The sequence below is a fragment of the Anabas testudineus genome, chromosome 8 (genome assembly GCF_900324465.2).
Source record: "Anabas testudineus chromosome 8, fAnaTes1.2, whole genome shotgun sequence".
Lineage (NCBI taxonomy): Eukaryota > Metazoa > Chordata > Actinopteri > Anabantiformes > Anabantidae > Anabas > Anabas testudineus.
Genome location: NC_046617.1, coordinates 21,360,448 through 21,380,853, shown reverse-complemented (window position 1 = coordinate 21,380,853; position 20,406 = coordinate 21,360,448). Strand labels below are relative to the sequence as shown.

Here is a 20,406-nt window from a genome sequence, read left to right as displayed (position 1 = left end):
ACTGTTTTCCTAGTGCTGCTCAAGTTGATCTTGTTGGGCTACATGTGTTTCTTGTCTGTCTTGTGAAGCACTTTGTAACATATGTTTAGAAAAGTGCTGTATAAATAAATTTATTATTATTATTATTATTACTGAAAATTATAAGAAATTCACTTTGTCGACGATGATGGAAGAATCATGTAAATACTAAATTAATGGTGAAAATGTGGATGAAATAAAAAATGAAAGCGTTAAAGCAGGGAGAGTGTTCAGCTGCTGAGTGGGCAGAGCGTCCTCTACTGGACACAGAGTCACATCACAACCTTCACTTTCTTCAGTTTTATATTTTAGTGACATTTAAAAACACAGTAAATACTGTGTACTGTGTGAATACTGACCCACTGTAACTACTGATATGCTGATTTTATTAACATTTTAATAAACGGCCGAGTGCTGCAATAAAATGATGAAATAATAAGAATAATTCTTAAAAATCGAATCTTTAGTCGGAATATGAAAAAGAAACAACCATGAAAACATCCTTTGTTAGTAGTGAATACTTGAATACTTTATTTACATACTGTAATTTTACTGTCATTTTCAGTACTGACCCCCCCCCCACCCCCACCCGCAGGTGTTTGATTGACAGGTATCCGGTGGGCGGGGCTTCCCGAAGCGTCTGTTCGCTGCAGATAAAGGAGGTGGAGGAGAAGGAGGTGGAGGAGCGGGTCTGAGGTGAATCAGAGTCTCTAAAGACGGACTGAGGAGGGAACCTGGACTTTAAAAAACTGTTAGTGCAGCTGCTGGAGTCTCTACTGGGTTCACACAGTGAGTAGTTCTCATTATAATAGAAGATGAAACAGATCAGTTTGTGTTTGAAATATTAAAACTGCTGCTGAAAGACGAAGGAGAGAAAAGTGTCCAGATAAGATCAGAACAGTAGCTTTTAATTGGACAAAACACGATTTACATTAGTGAACAAAGAGCAGAAGAAGAAAAATCTGTCATAATAATTAAATAATAATTAAAAGAAGGTTTAAATATCATCTGTAATCAGCTGTTACTTAAATGAATGAAGCAGAAACAGACGCTGTTTCACAGTAAACTTAACTGTAAATCAGAGGATCTCTGTGAGATGACACCACAAGACTCTATTGATCTGGGTGGAGGAGGAGGTGGAGGAGGGAGAAGTAACAGGTCACGGACTTTCAGAGCAGAGACGAAACAGAGAAAGACGAAAAGTTTGTTCAGACATAAACACTAAACCGAAATCTGTATGAAGTCGTTCAGTGGACGGAGGCCGACACTCGAGTTCAGGCTCCGGTAGATCTCAGAGCACTAAACGTTCAGCAGCAGCTTCTGCAGTGTTGGCAGTAGTAGTAGTAGTAGTAACGAATACCTGTACTACTGCAACTTGGTATAGTCTATAGTTTGGAGTGAGACGATCACGATGAACAAAGAGGGAAAGACTCTGTTGGTGTTTCAGGTCTGAGGAGGAAAGGAGGGAGGAAAGGAGGGAGGAGGCTGCAGGATGCTGCCCTGGATCACTGACGACCTCCCTAAGAAGCAACCTGAAGAAGACCAAAAAGAAGAAGAAGAAGGGGAAGAGAAGAAGGATGAAGAAGAGTCTACTGTTCATACTCCTCTTCCTCCCGTCACCATGACAACAACAAATGACGAGGTGACGGAGAACCCGCCAACCAATCAGTACATCGGTTGGGACTCGGGAGAGGAGGCGGCGGCCGTCCTGTCCGACTCCAACAAGGAGGCGTTACTATGGCAACAGAAGGAAGTGGAGGAGCGCGAAGAGGTGGAGACGAAGGCCGTGGCGTCGTCCCCCGACGGACGGTTCCTCAAGTTCAACATCGAGATCGGACGTGGATCCTTCAAGAGCGTTTACAAAGGACTGGACACCGAGACCACGGTGGAGGTGGCCTGGTGTGAACTACAGGTACCAGTACTACCAGTACTACCAGTACTACTACACTCTGATACACACAGACTACTACACGCTGATACACACAAACTACTACACGCTGATACACACAAACTATTACACGCTGATACACAGAAGTACACACAAACTACTACACGCTGATACACACAAACTATTACACGCTGATACACAGATATACACACAGACTACTACACGCTGATACACAGAAGTACACACAAACTACTACACGCTGATACACAGAAGTACACACAAACTACTACACGCTGATACACACAAACTATTACACGCTGATACACAGATATACACACAGACTACTACACGCTGATACACAGAAGTACACACAAACTACTACACGCTGATACACAGAAGTACACACAAACTACTACACGCTGATACACAGAAGTACACACAAACTACTACACGCTGATACACAGAAGTACACACAAACTACTACACGCTGATACACAGAAGTACACACAAACTACTACACTCTTATACACACAAACTACTACACTCTTATACACACAAACTACTACACACTGATACACAGATATACACACAGACTACTACACGCTGATACACAGAAGTACACACAAACTACTACACGCTGATACACAGAAACTACTACACGCTGATACACAGAGATACACACAAACTACTACACGCTGATACACAGAAGTACACACAAACTACTACACTCTTATACACACAAACTACTACACGCTAACACACGGAAGTACACACAAACTACTACACTCTGATACACAGAAGTACACACAAACTACTACACGCTGATACACAGAAGTACACACAAACTACTACACTCTGATACACAGAAGTACACACAAACTACTACACTCTGATACACAGAAGTACACACAAACTACTACACTTTGATACACGGAAGTACACACAAACTACTACACTCTGATACACACAAACTACTACACGCTGATACACACAAACTATTACACGCTGATACACAGATATACACACAGACTACTACACGCTGATACACAGAAGTACACACAAACTACTACACGCTGATACACAGAAGTACACACAAACTACTACACGCTGATACACAGAAGTACACACAAACTACTACACGCTGATACACAGAAGTACACACAAACTACTACACTCTGATACACACAAACTACTACACGCTGATACACACAAACTATTACACACTGATACACAGATATACACACAGACTACTACACGCTGATACACAGAAGTACACACAGACTACTACACGCTGATACACAGAAGTACACACAAACTACTACACGCTGATACACAGAAGTACACACAAACTACTACACGCTGATACACAGAAGTACACACAAACTACTACACGCTGATACACACAAACTACTACACGCTGATACACAGATATACACACAGACTACTACACGCTGATACACACAAACTACTACACTCTGATACACAGAAGTACACACAAACTACTACACTCTTATACACACAAACTACTACACGCTGACACACGGAAGTACACACAAACTACTACACTGTGATACACAGAAGTACACACAAACTACTACACGCTGATACACAGAAGTACACACAAACTACTACACTCTGATACACAGAAGTACACACAAACTACTACACTCTGATACACAGAAGTACACACAAACTACTACACTCTGATACACAGAAGTACACACAAACTACTACACGCTGATACACACAAACTACTAAACTCTGATACACAGCAGTACACACAAACTACTACACTCTGATACACACAAACTACTACACTCTGATACACAGAAGTACACACAAACTACTACACTCTGATACACAGAAGTACACACAAACTACTACACGCTGATACACACAAACTACTACACTCTGATACACACAAACTACTACACTCTGATACACAGAAGTACACACAAACTACTACACTGTGATACACAGTCTCAGCTGCTTCTGCCCGTGATGACAAACCGACCAATCAGAACCGGCTCCTTGTCTCACTAACACTGTGGTTCCGTTCGTACAGTGACCCTGAACTCATCGGCTAACGGACCCTCTCTCTCTCCTGTGGTGATTTTTTTTTCTTTTTTATTCCCTCGTATTTGTGATTTCACCGAGCTCATCTTCCAGGACACAGATCTAATGTTACAGACGTTATATCTGAGCTATAGACCAGAACCGTTCAGGACTACAGTTCAGCACTGTTAGGATCCAGGAGGGAGGACCAGAGTCAGTGTGTGTTCAGCATGTGTGTGATAAAGTGTGACTCAGCAGTTTGTTGTACGGTACACAGTATCTGACCGGACAGGCGGCGGCTGGTGGGCGGTGATAACAGCACAAAACCACGTTACATCGATTTCCATGGAGACTCGTGTTTAATCATTGACATCGTCGTCCTCAGTCCCACAAGGTGACTGTAAACACATTAATGTACTGGAAGTATTCAGATCCTTAATTAAAGTACTACACCGTAGAAATACTCTATAAGTCGATGTCGTAGAATCAAAATGTGACTTGAAACTTCACAAAAAGGTCAAACATATTATCACGAAAATGAATTTAAAGTAAAAGTACGGAGAGTATTTTACTCGTTAATTTTACCAGTATTATGTTGATGAATCAGATTATTTTCCTGATTAATCAGCTGAAAGTCTGATGAGAAATATCTTCAAAGTTACAGAGCGTCACGTTAGTTATTGTTATTATTTAAATACTCAGGAAAAAAGCTCATTCTCATATTTTATCACGTTTTAACTATGAAACGTTTGCTCAATAATCAATTAATCAAAACACCTTTTGTCAGCTCTTCATATGTTAAAGACAACAGATAATGTTGTGTAATTAAAACTACAATATTTCTACAAAGTATAAAGTAGTACGAGTAAAACAAAAACAGAGAGTTCAAAGGTCAGCTGTGTTTATGGTGATTAACGCACTCACCTGTAAACACACTTACCTGTCCTTCACTCCTATTGGTCCCACAGTATTTACACTGTACCTCTTAGGACGTTCAGTCACCCCCCCCCCCCCCCCCCCACCCCCCCCCCCCCCCCCCCCCCATTCCTGTGGATAAATCTGAGAAATTATTAACACAAGGAAACAGAGGAAAGTAGACAGACCCAGTTCTCCTCCACACGAGAGGTCGAAACTTGATGAGGGTACATGAATCTATCAGGAATGAACAGTATCTCCTGCTTTAATTCAGGTATATTTCAACCATCACGAACGGACCAATCACTGCACTGCGCAGGTGTTCTTCTATATTCACTTTTTTTTCTATATCACAGTGTTTGTGGTCCTCCAAATACTTTTAAATAAAAGTTTAGAACCTTTTTCCAAAAGCTGTGTATTGATAATACATAATCATCTACTAAGTATAGTATAGTATACTAATACTGATGATTTATTATTATATAATCTGTAATAAATTACATTATTATTATTAGTTATTACAGATGATTTATCTTTATTTTAAAAGCTGTTATTTAATATTGTAAAATCTCAACTTCGGAAAATCGGAATTGTAGCTTTCAGATGAGTGTAGGGCAATAAAACAGGAATACTCAGATGAAGTACAAGTACACCACAGTATGTGCACTTAGTTACTTTCCACTACTGCACCACAACATAATATCTTCCCTTTGTGTGAATTATAGGTCATTTTACGTCTTCACTCACAAATTCAACACGAATGTGTGTTTAGAAGGTTGTAAAGTGTTAATTAGCTGGGTGACACTAACTAAAGCAGATTAGTTCAGATCACATCTGGTCCACCTCTGTATGTGGTCATAGCTTTTTCTGTCTTCCCGTGTTGGTGTCATAGCTCCACAAACGTTCTTCACACACGCTTCACAGCTCCACCATATAGCATGATCAGCAGGACAGCGCTTTCTCTCGTGAATAATAACAAAATGTTGTCACGCTTGTCTTTGAGGTCAATCGTGAAACATGCAAACGCTCAGGTTGGTGGTTCAATTCCTGGATCCCCCCGATTCCTGGCCACATGTTAAAGTGTTCATGGACAAGAGGCTGAACCCTGGAACCTGGGCTCCTGTCCACAAGAATAAATGATCTATTATTACCATTATGTTTAACCCCACCCTAGACCCATCGACTGAATAAGATGGAGCGTCAGAGGTTCAGCGAGGAGGTGGAGATGCTGAAAACTCTGCAGCATCCGAACATCGTCCGATTCTTTGACTCCTGGAAGTCGATGCTAAAGGGACACAAATGCACCATCTTGGTGACAGAGCTCATGACGTCCGGGACCCTGAAAATGTGAGTCCAGAATGAGGACCTGCTCAAGTTAGGCCATGCTTTAAAGGGCTCCACAAGGTTGTGTTCAAGTTGCACTGCAGGATCTTTTTCACAACTTCTCCAACAGCAGATGTTGTATCAGCCTGTTTTAAGCCAGGTTCACCTCTTCTTACCAACTAACACGTTTTAAAAAATATTTTTAGATAAATAATGATGAATATATGATACATTTAAAACTCTATTGATCCCACACACATTTGAAAATTGTTGCCAATTTTAAAAATGCACAGCGGTGATTACAGCTGGAGCAGGATACACACTGCACTTCAATGGTAAATGATAACTAATATATCAACAGTTTCCTCTTCTGAATATTTTGATAGTGTATAAAAGACAGCTCTAGACTGGTTTAAGTCTCTATATCTGGTGATGTTCTGATCTTGAGCTTCTTCAAGGATCCATCTAACTGTCCTAGAATTTTTTCCAGCTATAACAAGAAAGTGTTTTTTGACAGAGATAAAACAGGTGTTTCAAAGTGCTTTAGAGGAAACAACGATCATTTCTGTTCCTACAACACCTCATTCGTTTGAATTCCTCAACATGTCCCACTCATTTCCACTCCCAAGCACTCATCAGTTATTTTTTTCTTTAACACTTTCTAATTTAGTTCCTAATGCCCCATACTCATTTTATTCCTTGAACACTTCAGGTTTCCAACAACAGGCTTAGCCAGGTTTGTGTTCCTCATGCAGGTACCTGAGCAGGTTCCGTCAGATGAAGCTCAAGCTGCTGCAGCGTTGGAGTTTCCAGATCCTGAAGGGACTGCAGTTCCTGCACTCACGCTGTCCACCCATCCTCCACCGAGACCTCAAATGTGACAACATCTTCATCACTGGACCCACCGCCTCAGTCAAGATTGGAGACCTGGGCCTTGCTACTCTCAAGAAGGCTTCGTTCGTCAAAAGCGTCATCGGTAAGAAAGCAAGCAGTGGGTACAGCGAGACAGAAAAAAAATCTAAATGAAAACAGACCTTGTTAGACCAAGTTAGCCCCTAATTTAATAAAGTTAAAATCCAAGCTGTGACCCACATTTTTATGTTAGAAGCAGAAGCTTGAAGTTGGTGTTTGTGACATGTTGTGACTGGTGGTGCATTCAGGGACCCCAGAGTTCATGGCACCAGAGATGTATGAAGAGAAGTATGACGAGGCCGTGGATGTTTATGCCTTCGGTATGTGCATCCTGGAGATGGCAACATCCGAGTATCCCTACTCTGAGTGTCAGAATGCCGCCCAGATCTACCGCAAGGTCACCAATGTAGGTTTCCATCCACCTGAGTACACCTGAGCACTGTCTACTTCTGTTCTACTGTTCTACTGTTGACTTTGTGTTTGCCTCTCAGGGAATCAAACCAGACAGTTTTTTCAAAGTACAAGTCTCAGAGCTGAAGGAGATCATTGAAGGCTGCATTCGAACCAACAGCAGTGAGAGGTAACATCTTCTTCTGAATTATAATAGGTAAATTAACTAAGTACACACTGTGTAATTTCTGGACCTCATTCTTCAGACATGTACTTTTGCAATCAAGGTACATTTTTGAGCAGACAGGGAGACTGGAGATCTCCAGCTCCAAGGAGGAGGATACCTGCAGAGGAGAACAGAGAGAGGGAGACAGAGAGGAGGAAACACAACTACAGGAGAGAGAAGACACAAAGTTAATGACATGCAATGGTAGAATTTGAATGGATAGAGGAGAAAGGAGAGAGGAGAGGAGCTCAGTGTATCAGTAGAGGTCCCCAGCAGACTAAGCTATAGCAGCAGAACTAAGAGATGGTTCAAAGTCACCTGATCCATCTCTAACTATAAGATTTATAAAAAAGGAAAGTTTTAAGTCTGGTCCTAAATGTGGAGAGGGTGTCTGCCTCCAGAACCTGACCTGGGAGCTGGTTCCACAGGAGAGGGGCTTGGTAGCTGAACTGTTCAGTTCAGTTTGTGGGTTTGAGGTGACTTCAGTGTTTTATAACATCCTGGCTTCATCCATGACGGAGGATTTGTATTCTGCTGCAGGTTCACAGTCCAGGACCTGCTAGATCACCGGTTCTTTCAGGAGCAGCTGGGCGTCCACGTGGAGCTGGCCGAGGAGGACGACGGCTCGAAGGCGGCACTGAAGCTGTGGCTCCGTATGGACGACAACAAGAAACTTCATGGCAAATACAAAGACAACAACGCCATCGAGTTCCTGTTTGAGTTGTACAAAGATGTTCCTGAGGAGGTGGCTCAGGAGATGGTACATGATGACATCACACCGATGACATCACCTGACTGAGTGGCAGTTGCAGGTGTCTCACCTGTTTCCCTTGTCTCTCGCTCTCTGTGTCTCAGGTGGTGTTGGGTTTTGTGTGTAAGGCCGACTATAACGTGGTTGCCAAAGCGATCAGACACAGAGTGACAGCGATAAAGCGTCAGCGGGAGAAACAGCGGCGCCTGCTGGAGGAAACCCAGAACCATCAGAAGGATGCTGTTGTTGAGGAGGAACTTAACTCCACTCCCCAGGTACCTGAGTCATCAAATCAGAAACCTCCAGCTGCAATGACCTTATCTGCTGCTGGACAAGTGGCCAATCAGGTGTGTTTGAGGACGTTTCCATGGGAACAAGGCACCTCCTGCTGACTGAGTTTACATCTACAGCCATAAACAGTTTTTCACTTTTATATAAAAATTAATTTTTTTAACGTCCATATTTTAAAGGGCTCAGATGCTATTTCAGTTCCTGCTCCCACCTCGAGACAAGCCCTGCCTAAAATACCTGTGACATCATTGATCAGCAGCCTCATGGATTCTGGGATCATCTCCAGCACAGCAGAGGGAGACAAAACGATGAGACACACTTCCAACTCCTGTCAGCACATGAATTATTAAATAACAATATATATCCATTTTTTCATTTTGTTCACATCCACATTTACTATAAAGCTCTCTATTCTTGTTGCCATGGCAGCGGACTCTGAGGTTGACAGCTCCTTCAGCTCTTCCTTGCAGAATGTTGAAGCCACACCCCAGTTGGCCATTAACCCCACCTCCATCTCTCAACCTGGTTCCACCCCCACTCCATCGGCCCAAGAAACCCTTCACCATCAGGCTCCTCCTCCTCTGATGACCAAGGCCCCACCCCTTCCTGTGCTGAAGTTCCCTAAGGTGTGTAGGAGGTGGAGCAGATAAACAGGGCGGGGCTAATTTCAGTGGCAGATGTGGGCCACATGTTTGAATTATTTCAATATCAGCAGCCGTGATGTCATACAGACATGATTCACATATTTAATGACATGAAAAGAATCTATATGACCCCAGTTTACTTTTAGTTTGTACATTATGTTCAATGCAAACAGGAACTGAACACACAAGTTCATCTTACCTGTGTCATGTTGGTCTTTATTGCCATCTAGAGGAGACAAAATATACTGATGTGAGAGGTTTAGACTAAACCCGATGGCTAAGATGTGTTTTTTCTGTTCATTCTTAATCTTTCCCCAGAGCATTGCTGTGTCCTACAATGCAGAGCGGCTGCCACTTGGGTCATTCTGTGGCTTCACCTCACCTGTGGACAGGTAACTCACATAAACACACATTTATGTCTTTACTTAAAAGTTTGTCATCATCTACGTGGCCAAACCTTTCTAAATTTTCCCACTTTTTAGAAATATTCGCACTTTTCTCAAATTTCTAACGTCCTCACAAACACTACTTAAAACTGGAATCCTGATTCAATTCAATTCAATTCAGTTCAATTCAATTCAATTCAATTCAATTCAATTCAATTCAATTCAATTCAATTCAATTCAATTCAATTCAATTCAATTCAATTCAATTTTATTTGTATAGCACCAAATCTCAACAGAAGTCATCTCAAGGTACTTTACAGTGTTTAAAGTCTGAGACCTTACAGAGAATAATTGTATAGAAAACCCAACAACCCCACTGAGCAGCACCAGGAGACAGTGGAGAGGAAAAACTCCCTTTAGAGGAAGAAACCTCCAGCAGAACCAGGATCAGGGTGGGCGGCCATCTGCCTCGACCGGTTGGGGTGAGTGGAAATAGGAGAGAGAAAAGAACATCAGGCAACAAAACACAACAAGCAGCAAAAACACTGGACAGGTTGGTAGGACCAGTAACTGGTTGGCAGCTGGTTAGTGTAGTGGTAAGATCGCTGCCTTCCATGTGGGAGACTGGGGGGGGACTGTGGTTCAAATCCCAGCTGTCACCTACCAGTAGGGGTCCTATACAACTCCATGGAGGAGGACACCTGCAGAGGAGAACAGAGAGGAGGAAACACAACTACAGGAGAGAGAAGACACAGAGTTAATGACATGAAATGGTAGAATTTGAATGGATAGAGGCTCTGGATCTGGATGTTTAAGCAGGTTATTGCTTCACATATGGACATTTTTTCTTTTGTCTCCTCGCTGTTTCTCTGTTTGTAGCTATTCTGATGTGACCTCAGGTTTGAGTGATGGGAACGATGGCCAATCAGATAAGGGCAACCAGGATGTAGCTAAACCAGCAGCTACGAAGCAGTTCAGGAGGAGAGCGAGGGCTCGTCTGAGAATCATAGGGGTGAAAATCTGAGCCACAGAAACTGTTAGATTCACACCTATCAACCAAAACATAGGCTGCGTTTAATACTTGTTCACTGTCTGGGGTTTCAGATGTCAGACCAGGTTGACAGGGTGGTCGAGTGTCAGCTGCAGACTCACAACAACAAGATGGTGACATTCAAGTTCGACCTGGACGGAGACAATCCAGAGGACATCGCCTCTGTGATGGTGAGGGGCAGATGCATGAATTCTGTGTAGACTTGTGAACAAAGCAGTATGTAATCAATCTTTCACCTGCACATGGTTGACTTTCTGTCTGTCTTTGTTTTTGTTTCTCTGTGTTGGGACTGAGCACCTATAATTCAGTTATATTTTTAAATCACAGCACTGTGTGTGTTCACAGCTGCACAGAGACTTCATCCTGCCGTCAGAGCGGGAAGAATTCATCCTCCGCATGTATGACATCATCGAGAGAGCAGAGGCAGTGATGCGTCAGTCGCAGACCGACGCCGACAGGCTGCCTCACCTGCTTCCTGAATCTACAGTATATGTCATTACGATTTTTTACACAGTCACAGGTGGTGTCTTGAATGTCTCGATGTGGTTCAGAGTGTTTTAAACGCTGAAGAGAAACTTTTGTTGCCTTGACTTTTCCATCAGCTAATGTTAAACTTCGTTGTTGTATTTCTTTTGAGGGAGGGGGGTTGAGTGGTGAATACAGCGCCTTGATTATGAAGAGTAAAATAAATAAATCGGTTTCTAGTTTCACAGCTTTTGCTTATTTTGTTGAAATTTCTTTAGCCCAACCTGTCAGCGCAGGGATTCTCCAGAACTCTGTCCTCATCATCTCTACCAGGTAGACAAACTCTGTTTAATTCAGTTTTTTATACAGCATCAAGTTACAACAAAAATCATCTCAAAGCACTTTATATAATAAGATTAATTTCTTACAGATTTAAATAAAAAAAAATACTAAGCCCCCTGTGCAGAACGAGCACACAAATTCCAAAGAGAGTATAGAAGTGATTTGATTGAGTGATTTAAGTGTTTTCCCATCAGACATCGCTGATGCGGACCTCTCCCCCTTAAAGGATGTAGACTTCTATGTCGACCCTGAGGCCGTGCCTCCTGTCAGATCGCTGAGGTCACAGTCCCTTCACACCTCATCAGGTACTTGAACACATTTCATTTACGTTTCTGTTTAGTTGCTGATACACATTGTTTCCTTGAACGAAAACTGTTTCAAATGTTTGTGCTTAAGACTTAAGACTCATAATTTGTAAAAGACATTAAATGAACAGACAAAACTTTAGGAAACTCTCTGCCTCCACTAACCTGTGTAGTCTCTCAGGAAAGCATCCTGGGTCACCTGAACTTTGTTAATCTGCACATTAGTTTTTCTCCTTCATCTTCAGTGAGCTATTTTAAACTGATAAAAGAAACATGTTTAGCTTAGCTTAGCACAATTACTGGAAGTAAAGGGAAACTTTTAGTTATTTCATTTGCATCTTTGTTTTGCTACTGCCATCAAGCGGTGCACAGAAGTGTTGGAGTATTGGTTTATTAAAATTTATTTTCACTTTTAGCATCAACACAATTATTACAGACCTTACCTTCATACTACTTGTTTATCAAAGTTAGCATCCTAAAACCTAAATACCATAAAAGTCAAACATGTTTCTTGCCCAAAACCTTGGATACACAGAGTCAGTTTGATTTAACATGTTCAGACATTACTGTTAATACAAACTGATTGATGGCGCTTATCTTTAATTCTTTTTACACCTGATGTTTCTGTTTTCAATCAACACTTGTTGTTTTTATTCTTATCTCTACCTTTCTCTATCCAGCTTCGTCCCATCAGCACCACCTCTACCCCTACCCTTACCCTCTACCACACCCTGCTCCTGCCCCTTCCCAACTCTCCCTTCCTACTCAGTATCACCTACCACCCCCAGACCACCCACTTTACGCCGCCCCCTTTCCTGGCCAGAGCTCCACTCCCGGTCTCCATCAGGTCCACAGTAACCCCTCCCTTCTAACGCCACCCACCCCCTCTACCTCAGCTCCTCACCCTGCCCCACCTCTCTGGCCACCCCCTGACCAGTCTCTCCTCTCCCTGGCGAACGTGCTATCTTTGGCCATGAGTGTGGCCCAGTCCTTCCAAATTGGGAACCCCAACCAGGGCTTTCTCCCCCAGCCCCTGTCTCCTTCATTTTCCACTCCTATTTCTTCCCCTATGTCTCAAACCTTGGGTGCTACATTACCTCCTACAAACCACAACTCCTTCTCTGTTCCCTTCACCCCCCAAAAACCCTACAACCCTCCCACCCCTCACATGGGATCTGTACCTGAAAGCCAGCAGGGGGCACCCACCAACCAGACTGCAGAAACATTTCAGGTAGGAATTGGGTGGACATATGTGGGCAGTCAGTGTATTTATCTGAACTTCAGTAATAATGATGTTTTAAGGATTATTAGAGATGTGATTTGACTTCTTTAGAGACTGGTATCTGCTGTGTCCAATCCAACACTTATATATTGGTTAGGTACCTTGTTCCTCACTTGTAAGTCACTTTGCATAAAAGCGTCTAAATGTAAATGTTATATTCACCTATACTTAATGCTGATTAAATCCATGCCTGACACAATCGATTTTTCCTAATGGCATAAATTAAATTATATCTGGAGTCATTTAGAGTGAAGTTGTATCACTCTGTTGGATTTCACATACATCTCACATTTCTGTTGGAACTACAGAAACAGTTCACTGGCAGTTGTTTATCAATGTTACAGAGTGGATCATCTTCCCTCACCAATGCGCCTCAATAGATATTAACAAGACCGAATGGTCTTACTAGATCTATTATATGCTAGAGTATTAAGCATAGTGATGTGATTCATCATCACATCACTATATCTGTCATCTCTCATTAAAGCCTACATTCACAAATGTTCAAGTGAAGGGGGGATTTCATACTGTAATACTCCTCATCATACTAAAGCCTATACAATGCAGGTGAAGGAGTCATGTTTTTTTGCAAAAATGTATTCAAATGTGAGTTTAAAGCTAATATGAGTTAAGCAGATCTAGTGATGATCTAGTGAGGTGGAAGTTATTTTATTGGACTGTAGTTCTCTGTTGAGTTAGCACGCATGAAAAGAAAAATAGTAAAGAAGAGAACATTTTGTACAAAAACTGGAACTGGAACTTCAGACATATTCGCTTTATTGGAGGAATTTAGAAAGTAGAGGTCTGATATTGTCTTTGGAAAAAATTTTTAATTCATTTTTACATGACTGTGTCTGATTTTAGGGTTGACCAAAAGATAGAACTGTGTATCATCTGCATAAAATCATATAATATCTAGTTTCTACAGTAACCAATCATGTAAATAAGTCATTTTATTGTAGTTAGAGTAGGATATTAAAGACAACTGGTTAAAATTACGTTGACCTTCTGATTCAGCCTTTCAGTCATTTATTTGTTCATTTGTTCTTCACTTGTTCTTTTATTAAGTAATTTGTTTATTCATTCATTACAGGGCCAAAGTCCAGTGCAGATGAAGCTCGGTGTAACCCCGCCCCCTCACGGTGAGGCTCTTCTGACATCACTAAGTGACGTCACACCTTATGGTGTTAACGTACAGTACATTTGTGGCTAAGTAGCTGTTAGTGAGCAGTGAATTCAGCTACACAGCTGTAGGGCTGCTACCTGTTACTTCACCATCTGTGTAGAGTAATGAACATGCCATCCACTGATTTTTTTTTAATTTATTTATTTTATTTATCTATTTACGTTTGTATGTGGCATCTGTTTTCGCTTCTAGTTCTTCTCTTAGTTTCTGTTGCTAGTTGTAGTAAATACCAGTAAAATGTGTCCAATAGCTGCTGTACATTCCTCTAAGCTGTGTTGCTACACAACATCCTCCACAATGAGATTTTAGAAAAGACCATCTTCAGAGTTGTTTACAACTAGTTCTTCTGTGTGTTAAAGTAGCACATTAGCTTTATGATGAATCAAGAATCTGGAATCTGATTCATAACAATACAGAATGATTTCAGACAGACAGTATTTATTCATCTTTACAGGATCACATGTCTCTGCTCCCAGTCTGATCAGTGCTCCAGGTCTGATCAGTGCTCCAGGTCTCACCAGGGCTCAAAGTCTGACCAGTGCTCCAGGTGTCACCAGGGCTCCCAGTCTGACCAGTGCTCCCAGTCCCAGAGAACTGTCCGACTCCTCAGCCCCCTTGTCACCTCCTGCACCGACTCCTCACAACAGAGTAGGACTCGCGTTTGTTTTTTTGAATCATTGTCATTGAGGTGTCCTCCTAACTGGTTCAGAGCATCACAGGATGCTCGTAGTTCCCTACATTAACCTTCTCCATCAGTTCTCACCGATTTTGTGATCATGGTGTTCTCCCTCCTATCCAGGTGTCCTCCTCAGCTGCCTTGCTGCCACCCAGACAGTCTCCTATTCAGGAGGGTAAGACATTCTTGTTTGTTAGCACCAATGAAAACACAGAACCCCCTGTCCCAATTTCCACTAAACGCAGCCCACAGCAACACTTGGCACTTGCTCTTACTAGTCCTGTGATGTTCAGAGCCCAGTTTTTCATCCATTGCCTCAGTTAGAAGGGTCCCAGATTGGCCCTTGAGTAGCTCTGGATGTTTCTTTTTTGATCCAGCTCGGATCTAGAGATTTGTCATCACTTAATATTTCAGGACGGCACATGTTCTCTCTTTAGTCTTCTGACAACATGAGGCCACTGGTGTGACACGCAGCGGCAAACTCTCTCCTAGTCTCTCTGCATCATAAATAGTCGCTGTCAACACCTGTAGTTCTCAGACAGACAGAATGTGACAAACTTCAAGTTTGTACTCTGTCACCTAAATGAACCATAGTTTATCTCAGTTTATTTCTCTTCAGCTCATAAATTGAGATGATTTGCCGACCTCTGAACGTCTCTCACGCTTTGTTTTTCTGTATCTTTGCAGTAAAAAAGACGTCCGCCTTCAGTGTTGGTCGTTTCCAGGTCACGCCATCTAAGGATGTTGCTGTTGTTGCTCACCAGGACACCCGCCATCTCAGCAGTGCCACCCCCACTGCCCATTCTCCACCCCCATTAAGGAAGGACCAATCAGAAAGCTCAGATAGCAACACAGAAAAGAGCGAATCAGAGAGCAGCATCAGAACAGTGACTACCTCCACACCTGGTGGTTACCCTGACAACACAGGAGCACGGGAGGAGAGGAGGGGGGAGGAGGACAAGAGAAGAGGGGAGAGTCGGCTGGTGAGCGGCAGTTCGTCAGACGAGTCATCTGGCAGCCCAGTGATGAGCAACAGCTTCAGCCAATCACTGAGCCACTGTGCACCTTACCTCAGCTCTGACGAATCAGAGAGCGAGAATGAGGAGATGTGGGAGGAGCTACAGAAACTTCGTCAAAGGTGATTGGTGAATTGATGAGATTATAGCTGCTCACCGTTATCCCAAAAGTTCTGTTCAGTGTCGGCTGGACTTCATCTGAGAAGATGAAGAGCTGAAGAAACTTTTCTGGACGTCCAGTTGTCACTGAGTCACAGCTTTGGGATAAATGTCTCAGGTGACTCTTCTTACCTGTCCTGACAGTACCATACCATGTGAGAGCCGGCGCAGCGACCAGACCGTAACTTACACTTATTGAGAACAAGCTGCAGATTGAAGCAGCTGAAGCTCTGGTAGTTACTGTTTACTGATGGCTTGTGTGTGTGCATCAATAGGCTCCATTAGCTATAGCCCACCTATTTCTGATTCTGAACACACCTGGTAACAGGTAAACCGCTTAATGGCTTATTATAAAATGATATAATAACAACTGCTGAATTATTACAACTGTGATTTACTTCTACGTCCAAACACTAACAGCCACATCATCGTTCTTTCTTTACCTTCTCTGACATAAACACCATTTTAATGTTGACTCCTCACAGACACCTGACAGAGGTGCAGAAACTCCAGGCCAATCAGAAGCAAGAGATTGAGGAGCTATACATGAGGAAGGGAAAAGTTCCGCCGCCAGGTATCGTGTCTGCAGCCGCCATGTTGAACCACCGACCGCGCCGCTTCTCCAAGACAGGAAACTATCCTGCTCCTCGCAAAAACAGCCTGCAGAGACAGGATGTGGCGCCCCCTGCAGGTGGGAGGACACAGTGTAGTCTCCAAACCACAACAGCTGGACAGTTACATTTAGTCATTTAGCAGATGCTTTTATTCGAAGTGACTTACAAGGCAAAGGCAGGGTAAGTGCAAGGAGGTCTTGTCTAAGGACCCCACCTGTAGGTAGACCACATCCAGGATTTGAACCTCAGTGTCTCGCATGAAAAGGCGTCAATCTTACCACTACACTATCGAACAGGTTTTAATGATTTGTAATAATAATGTGAAATGTCTGTGGTTCAGGAATCATGAGGAAGAGCTCGGTCAGCTGTAACAGCAGTGGAGCAGGGAAAGGAGTGACCTTCGTCCCCGGACACAGCTGCATGGTGCGTTCATAACCTCATCTTCATTATGCTCATCAACACACACACAGTTCCTGAACCACTCGTCATGCAGCTCCTGTGCTTTTATTTGGGAAATGGTGTGGGCATCATGTAGATCTCAGGTCCTTTGATTACCACAGGATGCAGTGCTGCCAGAGACGAATGTGATGTGGTTTTTATTTACCTGTGCTGGTCGTACATTAACCTCTGACCTTTGACCTTTGTCTTCCAGTGAGAGAGAAGCTGCGTTGATGGGGAGATCTCTTTAACACGTCGTCACTTTATCATCAAACCTGCAGGAACATGAAACTTGGCTAAACAATTTTTAATATTTCGTTTTAATGCACATTTTTTGGTTTGTTGATCAGTTTGCTGCTTTTAGGATTTTCTGTTGAGACTCAAACAATTTAATGATATTTCAGCACTTTAAGAGAAAATATTGATCTGCGCCTTTTGCAAGAACAGTTCTTATTTATACCTTTCTCAGTTTTTTCCCTTGAGGTTGAACATCACTGAATAACATTCACTTATTCCACATTTAATTTGAATAAACTCTGAGATGCATCATCTCATTTTCAAGTAGACACAAACAAACGTGTGTGAATAACAGTGATAATGTGAATCACAGAAACATCAGTTACCAACATTAAGAGACTGATTGTTTCTTTTCTGATCTCACAAGTAAAACAATTAATCAGCTTTTTAAAATTATTCCAAGGTCCCAAATATTAAATGCTGAAGTGAAACCCATCAGTTCTATCAACAGAAAACTGAGCAGATCAGTGATGATTAAAAACAGAAACATCTTTTACACTCAGAAGCAGAGAAAACCGAATGAATGAGCTTCGAAAACAAGTTGAAATATTTTTGACTGTGCAGACTTTTCTGATTTAAATATGAGAATCCTTTAAGGTTTTTATTCTTTTATTTTTTTTAATTCATATATAAAATAGAATTATTGAATATGTAAATTGAGGCTGTTCTTGCATCAGGTTCAGAGTTTTCTGCACTTATCTGCCTTAGATTCACAGTATCTGGTTAGAATCTGTATGAATGTAGCTTTGAGTCACTCTGTGCCTTATTTATAGATTATTTAAAGAATAAGTAATACAGTCTGGAATGATCTTAATTCACTATTTAAAGTTTGAAGTTTTCTGATAACATCTTCTGGATTTTAAATGTTTTTAATAAAAGTAACTTCAAGTGGAAGAAGGATTTTTTAAAAAACGATTAAAAGTCCATTTCAAGCTCATCACTTTTGCTTCCACCTTTTTCATTTGGAAAGCAAAACTGACATTTGGTCATTTAAACGTAATTTAAATGAGATGTCCTTCAAACACAGAAAGACATTTTAATTTATGGGGATAACGAACATCATCAAAAACCACAACAGTCAGTTCCATCAAGCTCTTTGTTAGATAATTCATTATTATTTGGTTCGGTGAAACCGCTTTTGGATGGTGTCAATAAATGTCAGTATCCACCCTGGTTAAATCCTCCTGAAGCTGTGACAACAACTCACATGTTTTCCAGGAAGTCACAGGTGTTTTCCACCTGTCCAAAGCTTTGAGATGATCACTACCAAACAAATATGATCACATTTAGTTTTAGAAGGCAAAACAAGTTCTACAAGTGTTTCTAGTATTAGTTAGTCAAGTAATTCATACCTTACCACACCTGACAGGTTGACGTCTCAGCACACCTGCAGCCAATCAGGGTGGCGCTTGTGAATAATGCAGATTTTTATCTTAGTAACTTCTGACTGTTTGTAAAGAACTGAACAATTTAAAGTTTGATAAATGTCCTGGTAATAGAAACGAGCCAGTTCTAAATACAGGAAGGTTCCTCTTCATTTTCTGATCAGTTTGTTTCCTTTGTATTAAAATGCATTTTGTAAACACCCAAGGTGCATTTTGGATCAATGCAGTTTCACTTTACTTTAACACCTGACTTTGTACCAGCCAATGGCAAACAGAGGAATGCAGCATATCATGCATAAAGAGGTGAATGCGGATGCTGAACACTGAGCTCCAGACAAACCTGTGATGCTCCGAACCAGGTAGGATGACACCAAAATGACAATGATTCAAATCAGCAGCATAATAGATCCAGATCAGAGCAGATTGCTTCTGCAGCAACTAAAACTAATTATTAGATTTTCTATTGATGGTTTCTGTCTGATAATGACGGTCACTGATGAATGAGCCTGTTATGGTCGGTTGACCACCATAGATACTTATTTATTAAAGACAGTTTGTTATCAGATGTAACACACAGTTTGAACATAAAATAAAATTTAAGATATATTATTAAAATTCAAATTCAGGCTGAATCCAGCGAAAACATTTTATGTCTTATTATAATTGTTGAAATTAAAACCAGTTTATAGGCTCATTCATGTGAACTGTGGGTCGTGTTTACACAAAAATCTGTTCAGAAATTTACTGAAATAATCTGAACACTAAGTTTAATTCACAGTTGATCAGTTTAACCACTGTAATAACTCTTACTTATTATCTTACTAGACTAGGACTGTAAAACAGACAATAATATTACTTTAACTTCTTCTTACTGAAACTTCTCATTAAACCCACGTCACTGTCACCACACCGCCTGGTGTTACTAGTTCAACAGGTAGAAGTCATGCAATGCAGGAAACTACACAGTAAAGTACCAAACTACAAAAACAACTACTACAACGTCATTTCAGGTCTCTAAGACATCAAGTTCCACTCCAGATATACAGCATACATCTGCTCTGTGTGTCTCAGTGAGATTCTTACATTAATGCTGCATTTACTATACCATTAAACCTTCTTTAGAAGTTTCCAGTGTTTCTACTACATCTGATTCTTTTCTAGTTCAGTCAAATACTATCTGAAGTTCTCTATTCATGTTCTCTCCTCTTTCAGATTAACACATTTGTGGGACCAGAACACAAGCAAACAATCAGAGTTGATCTGTGTTGGGGTGCAGGCCCTGTTTTCTGATCATCAGCCATCGTGGGGATGATGACATCACAAGCACCGGACACCAGCCAGAGTGGGAGACAGAAGACAGAGGTCATGCAGGCTGTGATAGAAGAGTTGAA

The 20,406-nt window shown here is 41.6% G+C and overlaps 1 protein-coding gene across 6 annotated transcripts; it reads left to right on the top strand.

Moving 5' to 3' along the window:
• The first annotated feature begins 682 nt into the window (after window positions 1–682).
• Window positions 683–20,406, top strand: LOC113154197 (serine/threonine-protein kinase WNK4-like). Of its 6 annotated transcripts, XR_003298014.1 has the most exons (25): window positions 684–807; window positions 1,466–1,930; window positions 6,051–6,223; window positions 6,955–7,175; window positions 7,360–7,517; window positions 7,603–7,691; window positions 8,268–8,487; window positions 8,583–8,825; window positions 8,949–9,099; window positions 9,199–9,395; window positions 9,732–9,805; window positions 10,679–10,811; window positions 10,904–11,020; window positions 11,196–11,336; window positions 11,594–11,648; window positions 11,852–11,962; window positions 12,643–13,193; window positions 14,338–14,386; window positions 14,885–15,078; window positions 15,230–15,281; window positions 15,794–16,244; window positions 16,767–16,972; window positions 17,236–17,318; window positions 17,548–19,374; window positions 20,228–20,406. XR_003298014.1 is itself a non-coding variant. In XM_026348261.1 (24 exons), exons 2-24 carry the CDS (start codon window positions 1,511–1,513, stop codon window positions 20,303–20,305), a joined length of 4,095 nt encoding a protein of 1,364 aa, XP_026204046.1. In that variant the 5' UTR covers window positions 684–807; window positions 1,466–1,510; the 3' UTR covers window positions 20,306–20,406. The 6 variants fall into 6 exon arrangements, 5 of the variants coding, with proteins under 5 accessions (XP_026204064.1, XP_026204074.1, XP_026204046.1 ...); XM_026348261.1 differs by lacking the exon at window positions 17,548–19,374 and having other exon boundaries at window positions 8,583–8,753; XM_026348252.1 differs by lacking the exon at window positions 17,548–19,374.

What these genes read in the sequence shown, in the direction of transcription:
- LOC113154197 (XM_026348252.1), top strand. Translation starts at nt 1,511, where the DNA reads ATGCTGCCCTGGATCACTGACGACCTCCCTAAGAAGCAACCTGAAGAA. An exon ending in ACGTCCGGGACCCTGAAAAT is followed by an intron (nt 6,224 to 6,954) that starts GTGAGTCCAGAA and finishes TTCCTCATGCAG; the next exon opens with GTACCTGAGCAGGTTCCGTC. An exon ending in TCTACCGCAAGGTCACCAAT is followed by an intron (nt 7,518 to 7,602) that starts GTAGGTTTCCAT and finishes TTTGCCTCTCAG; the next exon opens with GGAATCAAACCAGACAGTTT.